Genomic DNA, 14,469 nt, shown 5'->3' with positions numbered 1-14,469 from the left:
CTTACATTATCATCAACTATCAAATGACTGGTAAATATAAACTGACCAACAATGGTTCAGAAGTTTTATCTTTAAATATCACAACGATATCTAACGATACAACATTAACTTATCGAACTTACCAACAGAACGCCCTATGTAGTCACTGTGAGGAAAAATCTGTACACTTAAAGAGTGAAGTGAACAAAGTGTCACCGGTTGCATTTTCAGTTCACACATTGTATAGACACAAATGGAATATGTAAATTTATTATTCCGAACAGTAGACTTCTAGATTAAACAGTTTTCGGAATATTACGTTTATGTGGCTTTATAATGTGAAGAACTAAATATTTCGCTTCACCTATCTGACCAATGACACTTTTCACCTCACCAATCTGACCAATGACACTTTTCACTTCACCTATCTGACCAATAACACTTTTTCCCTCACCTATCTGACCAATGACACCTTTCACTTCACCTATCTGACCAATGACACTTTTCACTTCACCTATCTAGGTCCCCCGCTAGTACAGCGGTATGTCTCCGGATTTACGAAGCTAAACTCAGGGGTTCGATTCCCCTCGGTGGGCTCGGCAGATAGCCCGATGTGGCTTTGCTATAAGAAAAACACACACTCACCTATCTGGTGTATAGGTTTTCCTCGTAGTAACTACAAAGCACGTTCACATCAACAGTATGTTTTGTACTTTTCAGTGTGATACAGGCCGAGCTTATCTCTCTATGGTAAACCTGTGTTGATACTGGTATTCTCTTAAACTAGTATAACCAAATAACACGCATTGATCAAAGTGTAGATGGAACTGGACCTACCTTGATCTTAGACTTCGAAATTAAACTATTTTCGGGATACTAAGTTTATTTATTAACTGCTAAATTGAAGGTTTACATGTATTTTCTACGCACATGGTAATGTTTTATCTAATTTGAGCCATCAATAGTATAGAATACATTAAACGTGATCTTAATTACATCACTGTTTGAAACTATTAACAGGAAAATTAAGTCTAATTTGAACATTTATTCTTATTGCACTGCCATCTAGTGAATAATGATTTCATTATCTAATTTCGAACTAATATGTAGAAAAAAGACTTTACGATAATCAGGTTTGTTTGTTTTTTAATGATCCGCGTTTAGTTTATGATATTTTAAATTTAATTCATTATTGAGTTTTAGATATGATTTTATAAAATATAGGTTATAAAAGGTTAGTAGTAATATTGTTTTCAAAGTAATAAGTAACATTTATGAATCAGTTATGAAAATTAGGTTTCTGCTTACAATAATTAGGTTTACTTAAACACACTTGAGTGGTATAATTAAACACTGTTATATCTGATAATTCAACACAGATATTTGGGTAAATTCAATGAGTGAAAAGGTATTACGGTAAATATTTGGTGAATTTGAATGATTACCTGAATACACGATAAAGATAAATTTAGATATATTCAGTGGATTAACAAGATACGACATTGAAGTAACGTAGGTATTGTTTTATCCAAATATTTGATGAAGAGGTTATGACGGACTTGTTGAAAGACATTGAAATTTCATTTTAATAATTAATATTAAAAACTATAAACATTGAAAAAACATATTTTCTTAATGACAACCATCATAAAGTTTGAATATGTACGTTTATATCTACTGAGTTTAGCTAAACGTGTTGTTCCAAAAGTTAAAACTTTGTTCACAGACACATCGAGAAATAACTTCTTTGTAAATCTTCATCAGTTTAGGATCAACTTCAACTTGTCAGATTGTTTACTGGATCAATCTTACCTTCTTCTACTTATTATTTTATTTCAAGTGTCTTGTGAGAAAACTGGATCAATCCTGTCTTCTTCTGGCTATTACTTTAACCGAAGTGTTTTGTGATGAAACTGAATCTATCCTGTTTTTTTCTAGTAGTTACTTTAATCGAAGTGTTCTGTGAGAAAATTGGATCAATCCTGTCTTCTTCTGGCTATTACTTTAACCGAAGTGTCTTGTGATGAAACTGAATCAATCCTGTTTTTTTCTAGTAGTTACTTTAGTCGAAGTGTTGTGTGAGAAAATTGGATCAATCCTGTTTTCTTCTGGCTGATACTTTAATCGAAGTGTTCTGTAATAACAGTGGATCAATCTTGTCTTCTTTTGGTTGTTACTTTAATCGAAGTGTCTTGTGATAAAACTGGATCAATCTCGTCTTCTTCTGGTTGTTACTTAAGTGAAGTGTACTGAAAAAAAGATAAGAACCAGTAATTCAGTGTAAATACAATAATTCCAGTGGTATTTAAAGAGAAATAATAGTAAACTATGAGAAAGCATTCGAGAACTATTTCAACTTTTGTTTGTGATCCTAGATTCTAATTTCTTAATCAGAATTTACAATAAGTTTAAGTTCTACCATTTCCATTTTAAATCAAGAGGTTTAAACATTTTAAACAGTTTTTAACTACTATCCCTCAAAAGAAACAGACTTTTATTAAAAATAAATATAATTAACTACAAAATCGGTGATAATTATTAATATTGTTTTATATTATCAGTTATTGCTACACATAACAGTGTTGATATTGTGTTATATTGTCAGCTATTGTTGCACTTAACACTGTTAATATTGTTTCATAATATCAGTTATTGTTGTACATACCAATGTTAATATTGTGTTACAATATTAGTTATTGCTGTACATTTCAGTGGTAATATTGTTACATTATTCATGATTGTTTTACATAAAAGTGTTAATATTGTTTTGTAATATCAGCTATTGTTGTACATAACAGTGTTAATATTGTTTTGTAATATCAGCTATTGTTGTACATAACAGTGTTAATATTGTGTTTTATTATCACTTATTGTTGTACACAACAGTGTTAATATTGTGTTACATTATTGGTGACTGTTATACATAACAGTGTTAATATTGTTTTACATTATTGATGATTGTTTTACATAACAGTGTAGGTATTGTGTTATATTATCAGTTATGGTTGTAACTAACAGTGTTAATATTGTGTTATATTATCAGTTATGGTTGTAAATAATAGTGTTAATATTGTGTTATATAATCAGTTATTGTTGTATATAACAGTGTTAATTATGTGTTATATTATTAAAGATGGTTGTATATAACAGTGTTAATATTGTGTTGTATTATTAGTTATTATTGTAGATAACAGTGTTAATATTGTGTTACATTATTAATCATTGTTTTATTTGCTTTGTTGACATTCTTTTTATATTTCGTGATTAACTGGTTTAACGTGACTGATAGAATTTACACATCAAATATCTTTTTATTACAGCTTTAAAAGGTTTGTTATCTAGTTTTCTTTTTGTCTAGAATCCTTTGTACAAAATTAATGAAATGTGGAATTTTGTTTGACTATTCTAGAATTTTGTGAAAGCTTAAAAAGTTTAAAAGACAATGTTTTTGTTTAAATATTTGAACCACCAACTTTGCTAGTGGAGACATTTGTTATTGTGGAGATATTTCACACAAAGAAAGACTTGTAAACTTGAGAGAAAATTTTAAGTGATTTGCTTTTTCACTACAATTCTCACATTTAAGCTCTTATTCGACCAATACAACAACGCTACAGTTGAGGTAGTGGTTATTCCAACACTGAAAATTCTCTTTGCATATTCTGTTTTCCGTGGACCATTAATTAACAGTTTCTTGTTTCTACGTCATTACTTCTGGTTGGAAATTTAAATAAATGTGTGTGAACAAAAACCTATGAGGCGTGAAATAAAAACAATTCAACTAGTGCAACATTAAGTGATTTAACAAAAACCTATGAGGCGTGAAATAAAAACAATTCAACTAGTGCAACATTAAGTGATTTAACAAAAACCTATGAGGCGTGAAATAAAAACAATTCAACTAGTGCAACATTAAGTGATTTAACAAAAACCTATGAGGCGTGAAATAAAAACAATTCAACTAGTGCAACATTAAGTGATTTAACAAAAACCTATGAGACGTGAAATAAAAACAATTCAACTAGTGCAACATTAAGTGATTTAAAAATTTCTTTTTATGTACATCATGATAAAAGAATGTACATTACAATCAAATGTTCAGATGTTTCCTAATGTTCTATCTAAGATTGAAGAATTTGTAACTTAGGAAGGACACTGAGTTTTCGGATAGGGTTCAGAGGACAGACATGAAGATGAATGGTTTTCGTACAAAGATAAGGTAAAGAAGAGCTAAGGGGTCTGACTGTGGGGTTTAAGATTGTTAACGGGATTCATATTGTTGATGTGTCATACTTAATGGTGAGAATGGTAAGATAAAAATCTTAGTATTTAGTTTGATTTAGGCCCATCTGATCTATCAGGTATCGTATCATATTTTATTTTTTTATTATAAAATAGTCAGGAATAACAGTTATACAAGCAAATGATTTCACAGAAGACAACCTTCTGCAGTGTGAAAAGCATAATACTGTATTCTCCAGTAATGTATACGTAACGTTAAAAATTCTTTGTAGGTTATAATTTGATAGGTTAGATCCAGTTAAGATGATGTGTTACATTCAGTGAAGCATGGCCAAGCGCGTAAGGTGTGTGACTCGTAATCCAAAGGTCGCGGGTTCGCGCCCGCGTCGCGCTAAACATGCTCGCCCTCCCAGCCGTGGGGGCGTATAATGTGACGGTCAATCCAACTATTCGTTGGTAAAAGAGTAGCCCAAAAGTTGGCGGTAGGTGGTGATGACTAGCTGCCTTCCCTCTAGTCTTACATTGCAAAATTAGGGACGGCTAGCACAGATAGCCCTCGAGTAGCTTTGTGCGAAATTCGAAAACAAACAAAAAAACATTCAGTGAGCTGTCTGTTCAGGAATGTCTGGTTGTTGTTTTTCTTCTTCTCGATAACGGGATGTGAACCGTGAACCTACAGTTTAACAAGTACTGGCTAACTACTGTATCTCTCCTTTAAAAGTAAAATTACGTAAATCAAAGAAGTTTTAATATTCCTATTTTATATTATATTCTTATATTATATTATATACTACATTCTATACTTAATTTGTTTGTTGTATTCATGTCTTGGAGTTTCTGATTTAAGTTCCCCAATCGGTCTTTCTCATTTTTCAGTTCATAAATTACATATCTAAACTTGAACTTACTACAGAGTTACTACAAAGTCTCATGTATGATAGAACACTTTTGATCTTCATGTTTAATGAGATACTGAATCAAGTGCGAAAATTGCATACCCTTCAGAATCATCATTCTGCCAGAATTGATAGTTGTCATCTTGTTCATCATGAAAACGAGATCGGTACACGTAGTGTCTTCCATAAACCTGACTCAGTGAAGAATAGTGATTAATTGTAAGGTCATAAACATCTGTAGTATGAAATACACACTATCTGTACTACGAAATATACTTATCAAGGTCATGAAACATCTGACCTATGAAATATACTTATTAAGGTCATGAAACATCTGTAGTATGAAATACACACTATCTGTACTACGAAATATACTTATCAAGGTCATGAAACATCTGACCTATGAAATATACTTATTAAGGTCATGAAACATCTGTAGTATGAAATACACACTATCTGTACTATGAAATATACTTATCAAGGTCATGAAACATCTGTAGTATGAAATACACACTATCTGTACAATGAAATATAGTTATCAAGGTCATGAAACATCGGTAGTATGAAATACACACAATCTGTACTATGAAATATACTTATTAAGGTCATGAAACATTTGTTGTATGAAATACACACTATCTGTACTATGAAATATACTTATCAAGGTCATGAAACATCTGTAGTATGAAATACACACTATCTGTACTATGAAATATACTTATCAAGGTCATGAAACATCTGTAGTATCAAATACACACTATCTGTACCATGAAATATACTTATCAAGGTCATGAAACATCTGTAGTATGAAATACACACTATCTGTACTATGAAATACACTTATCAAGGTCATGAAACATCTGTGGTATGAAAGACACACTATCTGTACTATGAAATATACTTATCAAGGTCATGAAACATCTGTAGTATGAAATACACGCTATCTGTACTATGAAATATACTTATCAAGGTCATGAAACATCTGTGGTATGAAATACACACTATCTGTACCACGAAATATACTTATCAAGGTTATGAAACATCTGTAGTATGAAATACACACTATCTGTACTATGAAATATACTTATCAAGGTCATGAAACATCTGTGGTATGAAATACACACTATCTGTACTATGAAATATACTTATCAAGGTCATGAAACATCTGTAGTATGAAATACACACTATCTGTACTATGAAATATACTTATCAAGGTCATGAAACATCTGTAGTATGAAATACACACTATCTGTACTATGAAATATACTTATCAAGGTCATGAAACATCTGTAGTATGAAATACACACTATCTGTACTGAAATATACTTATCAAGGTCATGAAACATCTGTAGTATGAAATACACACTATCTGTACTATGAAATATACTTATCAAGGTCATGAAATAAACATCTGTACCTATGAAATATACTTATTAAGGTCATGAAACATCTGTAGTATGAAATACACACTATCTGTACTATGAAATATACTTATCAAGGTCATGAAACATCTGTAGTATGAAATACACACTATCTGTACTATGAAATATACTTATCAAGGTCATGAAACATCTGTAGTATGAAATACACACTATCTGTACTATGAAATATACTTATCAAGGTCATGAAACATCTGTAGTATGAAATACACACTATCTGTACTATGAAATATACTTATCAAGGTCATGAAACATCTGTAGTATGAAATACATCACTATCTGTACTATGAAATATACTTATCAAGGTCATGAAACATCTGTAGTATGAAATACACACTATCTGTACTATGAAATATACTTAAAGGTACACTTATGAAATATACTTATCAAGGTCATGAAACATCTGTAGTATGAAATACACACTATCTGTACTATGAAATATACTTATCAAGGTCATGAAACATCTGTAGTATGAAATACACACTATCTGTACTATGAAATATACTTATCAAGGTCATGAAACATCTGTAGTATGAAATACACACTATCTGTACTATGAAATATACTTATCAAGGTCATGAAACATCTGTCATGAAACATCTGTAGTATGAAATACACACTATCTGTACTATGAAATATACTTATCAAGGTCATGAAACATCTGTAGTATGAAATACACTATCTGTACTATGAAATATACTTATCAAGGTCATGAAACATCTGTAGTATGAAATACACACTATCTGTACTATGAAATATACTTATCAAGGTCATGAAACATCTGTAGTATGAAATACACACTATCTGTACTATGAAATATACTTATCAAGGTCATGAAACATCTGTAGTATGAAATACACACTATCTGTACTATGAAATATACTTATCAAGTCATGTCTGTAGTATGAAACATCTGTACTTATCAAGGTATGTAAATACACACTATCTGTACTATGAAATATACTTATCAAGGTCATGAAACATCTGTAGTATGAAATACACACTATCTGTACTATGAAATATACTTATCAAGGTCATGAAACATCTGTAGTATGAAATACACACTATCTGTACTATGAAATATACTTATCAAGGTCATGAAACATCTGTAGTATGAAATACACACTATCTGTACTATGAAATATACTTATCAAGGTCATGAAACATCTGTAGTATGAAATACACACTATCTGTACTATGAAATATACTTATCAAGGTCATGAAACATCTGTAGTATGAAATACACACTATCTGTACTATGAAATATACTTATCAAGGTCATGAAACATCTGTAGTATGAAATACACACTATCTGTACTATGAAATATACTTATCAAGGTCATGAAATCATCTGTAGGTCATATGTAAATACACACTATCTGTACTATGAAATATACTTATCAAGGTCATGAAACATCTGTAGTATGAAATACACACTATCTGTACTATGAAATATACTTATCAAGGTCATGAAACATCTGTAGTATGAAATACACACTATCTGTACTATGAAATATACTTATCAAGGTCATGAAACATCTGTAGTATGAAATACACACTATCTGTACTATGAAATATACTTATCAAGGTCATGAAACATCTGTAGTATGAAATACACACTATCTGTACTATGAAATATACTTATCAAGGTCATGAAACATCTGTAGTATGAAATACACACTATCTGTACTATGAAATATACTTATCAAGGTCATGAAACATCTGTAGTATGAAATACACACTATCTGTACTATGAAATATACTTATCAAGGTCATGAGTATACACACTATCTGTACTATGAAATATACTTATCAAGGTCATGAAACATCTGTAGTATGAAATACACACTATCTGTACTATGAAATATACTTATCAAGGTCATGAAACATCTGTAGTATGAAATACACACTATCTGTACTATGAAATATACTTATCAAGGTCATGAAACATCTGTAGTATGAAATACACACTATCTGTACTATGAAATATACTTATCAAGGTCATGAAACATCTGTAGTATGAAATACACTTATATCTGTACTATGAAATATACTTATCAAGGTCATGAAACATCTGTAGTATGAAATACACACTATCTGTACTATGAAATATACTTATCAAGGTCATGAAACATCTGTAGTATGAAATACACACTATCTGTACTATGAAATATACTTATCAAGGTCATGAAACATCTGTAGTATGAAATACACACTATCTGTACTATGAAATATACTTATCAAGGTCATGAAACATCTGTAGTATGAAATACACACTATCTGTACTATGAAATATACTTATCAAGGTCATGAAACATCTGTAGTATGAAATACACACTATCTGTACTATGAAATATACTTATCAAGGTCATGAAACATCTGTAGTATGAAATACACACTATCTGTACTATGAAATATACTTATCAAGGTCATGAAACATCTGTAGTATGAAATACACACTATCTGTACTATGAAATATACTTATCAAGGTCATGAAACATCTGTAGTATGAAATACACACTATCTGTACTATGAAATATACTTATCAAGGTCATGAAACATCTGTAGTATGAAATACACACTATCTGTACTATGAAATATACTTATCAAGGTCATGAAACATCTGTAGTATGAAATACACACTATCTGTACTATGAAATATCTGTCATGAAACATCTATGAAATATACTTATCAAGGTCATGAAACATCTGTAGTATGAAATACACACTATCTGTACTATGAAATATACTTATCAAGGTCATGAAACATCTGTAGTATGAAATATACACACTATATCTGTATCTATGAAACATCTGTAGTATGAAATACACACTATCTGTACTATGAAATATACTTATCAAGGTCATGAAACATCTGTAGTATGAAATACACACTATCTGTACTATGAAATATACTTATCAAGGTCATGAAACATCTGTAGTATGAAATACACACTATCTGTACTATGAAATATACTTATCAAGGTCATGAAACATCTGTAGTATGAAATCATGAAACATCTGTAGTATGAAATACATCTGTACTATGAAAATATCTATACTATGAAATATACTTATCAAGGTCATGAAACATCTGTAGTATGAAATACACACTATCTGTACTATGAAATATACTTATCAAGGTCATGAAACATCTGTAGTATGAAATACACACTATCTGTACTATGAAATATACTTATCAAGGTCATGAAACATCTGTAGTATGAAATACACTATCTATCTGTACTATGAAATATACTTATCAAGGTCATGAAACATCTGTAGTATGAAATACACACTATCTGTACTATGAAATATACTTATCAAGGTCATGAAACATCTGTAGTATGAAATATACTTAAATACACACTATCTGTACTATGAAATATACTTATCAAGGTCATGAAACATCTGTAGTATGAAATACACACTATCTGTACTATGAAATATACTTATCAAGGTCATGAAACATCTGTAGTATGAAATACACACTATCTGTACTATGAAATATACTTATCAAGGTCATGAAACATCTGTAGTATGAAATACACACTATCTGTACTATGAAATATACTTATCAAGGTCATGAAACATCTGTAGTATGAAATACACACTATCTGTACTATGAAATATACTTATCAAGGTCATGAAACATCTGTAGTATGAAATACACATCTATCTGTACTATGAAATATACTTATCATAGGTCATGAAACATCTGTAGTATGAAATACACACTATCTGTACTATGAAATATACTTATCAAGGTCATGAAACATCTGTAGTATGAAATACACACTATCTGTACTATGAAATATACTTATCAAGGTCATGAAACATCTGTAGTATGAAATACACACTATCTGTACTATGAAATATACTTATCAAGGTCATGAAACATCTGTAGTATGAAATACACACTATCTGTACTATGAAATATACTTATCAAGGTCATGAAACATCTGTAGTATGAAATACACACTGTAGTATATCTGTACTATGAAATATACTTATCAAGGTCATGAAACATCTGTAGTATGAAATACACTATGAAATATACTTATCAAGGTCATGAAACATATGACTATCTGTACTATGAAATATACTTATCAAGGTCATGAAACATCTGTAGTATGAAATACACACTATCTGTACTATGAAATATACTTATCAAGGTCATGAAACATCTGTAGTATGAAATACACACTATCTGTACTATGAAATATACTTATCAAGGTCATGAAACATCTGTAGTATGAAATACACACTATCTGTACTATGAAATATACTTATCAAGGTCATGAAACATCTGTAGTATGAAATACACACTATCTGTACTATGAAATATACTTATCAAGGTCATGAAACATCTGTAGTATGAAATACACACTATCTGTACTATGAAATATACTTATCAAGGTCATGAAACATCTGTAGTATGAAATACACACTATCTGTACTATGAAATATACTTATCAAGGTCATGAAACATCTGTAGTATGAAATACACACTATCTGTACTATGAAATATACTTATCAAGGTCATGAAACATCTGTAGTATGAAATACACACTATCTGTACTATGAAATATACTTATCAAGGTCATGAAACATCTGTAGTATGAAATACACACTATCTGTACTATGAAATATACTTATCAAGGTCATGAAACATCTGTAGTATGAAATACACACTATCTGTACTATGAAATATACTTATCAAGGTCATGAAACATCTGTAGTATGAAATACACACTATCTGTACTATGAAATATACTTATCAAGGTCATGAAACATCTGTAGTATGAAATACACACTATCTGTACTATGAAATATACTTATCAAGGTCATGAAACATCTGTAGTATGAAATACACACTATCTGTACTATGAAATATACTTATCAAGGTCATGAAACATCTGTATCTGTATGAAATATACTTATCAAGGTCATGAAACATCTGTAGTATGAAATACACACTATCTGTACTATGAAATATACTTATCAAGGTCATGAAACATCTGTAGTATGAAATACACACTATCTGTACTATGAAATATACTTATCAAGGTCATGAAACATCTGTAGTATGAAATACACACTATCTGTACTATGAAATATACTTATCAAGGTCATGAAACATCTGTAGTATGAAATACACACTATCTGTACTATGAAATATACTTATCAAGGTCATGAAACATCTGTAGTATGAAATACACACTATCTGTACTATGAAATATACTTATCAAGGTCATGAAACATCTGTAGTATGAAATACACACTATCTGTACTATGAAATATACTTATCAAGGTCATGAAACATCTGTAGTATGAAATACACACTATCTGTACTATGAAATATACTTATCAAGGTCATGAAACATCTGTAGTATGAAATACACACTATCTGTACTATGAAATATACTTATCAAGGTCATGAAACATCTGTAGTATGAAATACACACTATCTGTACTATGAAATATACTTATCAAGGTCATGAAACATCTGTAGTATGAAATATACTTACAAGGTCATGAAACATCTGTACTATGAAATATACTTATCAAGGTCATGAAACATCTGTAGTATGAAATACACACTATCTGTACTATGAAATATACTTATCAAGGTCATGAAACATCTGTAGTATGAAATACACACTATCTGTACTATGAAATATACTTATCAAGGTCATGAAACATCTGTAGTATGAAATACACACTATCTGTACTATGAAATATACTTATCAAGGTCATGAAACATCTGTAGTATGAAATACACACTATCTGTACTATGAAATATACTTATCAAGGTCATGAAACATCTGTAGTATGAAATACACACTATCTGTACTATGAAATATACTTATCAAGGTCATGAAACATCTGTAGTATGAAATACACACTATCTGTACTATGAAATATACTTATCAAGGTCATGAAACATCTGTAGTATGAAATACACACTATCTGTACTATGAAATATACTTATCAAGGTCATGAAACATCTGTAGTATGAAATACACACTATCTGTACTACTGAAATATACTTATCAAGGTCATGAAACATCTGTAGTATGAAATACACACACTATCTGTACTATGAAATATACTTATCAAGGTCATGAAACATCTGTAGTATGAAATACACACTATCTGTACTATGAAATATACTTATCAAGGTCATGAAACATCTGTAGTATGAAATACACACTATCTGTACTATGAAATATACTTATCAAGGTCATGAAACATCTGTAGTATGAAATACACACTATCTGTACTATGAAATATACTTATCAAGGTCATGAAACATCTGTAGTATGAAATATAATCAAGGTCATGAAACATCTGTAGTATGAAATACACACCATCTGTACTATGAAATATACTTATCAAGGTCATGAAACATCTGTAGTATGAAATACACACTATCTGTACTATGAAATATACTTATCAAGGTCATGAAACATCTGTAGTATGAAATACACACTATCTGTACTATGAAATATACTTATCAAGGTCATGAAACATCTGTAGGTATGAAATACACACTATCTGTACTATGAAATATACTTATCAAGGTCATGAAACATCTGTAGTATGAAATACACACTATCTGTACTATGAAATATACTTATCAAGGTCATGAAACATCTGTAGTATGAAATACACACTATCTGTACTATGAAATATACTTATCAAGGTCATGAAACATCTGTAGTATGAAATACACACTATCTGTACTATGAAATATACTTATCAAGGTCATGAAACATCTGTAGTATGAAATACACACTATCTGTACTATGAAATATACTTATCAAGGTCATGAAACATCTGTAGTATGAAATACACACTATCTGTACTATGAAATATACTTATCAAGGTCATGAAACATCTGTAGTATGAAATACACACTATCTGTACTATGAAATATACTTATCAAGGTCATGAAACATCTGTAGTATGAAATACACACTATCTGTACTATGAAATATACTTATCAAGGTCATGAAACATCTGTAGTATGAAATACACACTATCTGTACTATGAAATATACTTATCAAGGTCATGAAACATCTGTAGTATGAAATACACACTATCTGTACTATGAAATATACTTATCAAGGTCATGAAACATCTGTAGTATGAAATACACACTATCTGTACTATGAAATATACTTATCAAGGTCATGAAACATCTGTAGTATGAAATACACACTATCTGTACTATGAAATATACTTATCAAGGTCATGAAACATCTGTAGTATGAAATACACACTATCTGTACTATGAAATATACTTATCAAGGTCATGAAACATCTGTAGTATGAAATACACACTATCTGTACTATGAAATATACTTATCAAGGTCATGAAACATCTGTAGTATGAAATACACACTATCTGTACTATGAAATATACTTATCAAGGTCATGAAACATCTGTAGTATGAAATACACACTATCTGTACTATGAAATATACTTATCAAGGTCATGAAACATCTGTAGTATGAAATACACACTATCTGTACTATGAAATATACTTATCAAGGAAACATCTGTAGTATGAAAAACATCTGTAGTATGAAATACACTTATCAATCTGAAACTATGTAGTATGAAATACACTTATCAAGGTCATGAAACATACTGTATGAAACATGAAATACACACTATCTGTACTATGAAATATACTTATCAAGGTCATGAAACATCTGTAGTATGAAATACACACTATCTGTACTATGAAATATACTTATCAAGGTCATGAAACATCTGTAGTATGAAATACACACTATCTGTACTATGAAATATACTTATCAAGGTCATGAAACATCTGTAGTATGAAATACACACTATCTGTACTATGAAATATACTTATCAAGGTCATGAAACATCTGT

General features: G+C 30.1%; 1 protein-coding gene across 1 annotated transcript in view; it reads right to left on the bottom strand.

Moving 5' to 3' along the window:
• Nucleotides 1-1,211: 1,211 nt before the first annotated feature.
• The window catches only part of LOC143237570 (uncharacterized), a 41,404-nt gene continuing 28,146 nt past the window's right edge, over nucleotides 1,212-14,469 (bottom strand). The window contains exons 5-6 of the mRNA XM_076476975.1: nucleotides 5,220-5,308; nucleotides 1,212-2,228 (exon numbers count right to left, since the gene is read on the bottom strand). Of these exons, the coding sequence (XP_076333090.1) occupies nucleotides 2,153-2,228; nucleotides 5,220-5,308 (165 nt within the window). The 3' untranslated portion in view covers nucleotides 1,212-2,152. The remainder of the gene's footprint in view (nucleotides 2,229-5,219; nucleotides 5,309-14,469) is intronic.

The sequence above is a fragment of the Tachypleus tridentatus genome, chromosome 13 (genome assembly GCF_004210375.1).
Source record: "Tachypleus tridentatus isolate NWPU-2018 chromosome 13, ASM421037v1, whole genome shotgun sequence".
Taxonomy (NCBI): domain Eukaryota; kingdom Metazoa; phylum Arthropoda; class Merostomata; order Xiphosura; family Limulidae; genus Tachypleus; species Tachypleus tridentatus.
The sequence above is the reverse complement of the archived record's forward strand: the minus strand, read 5'-3'. Positions and strand labels throughout refer to the sequence as shown.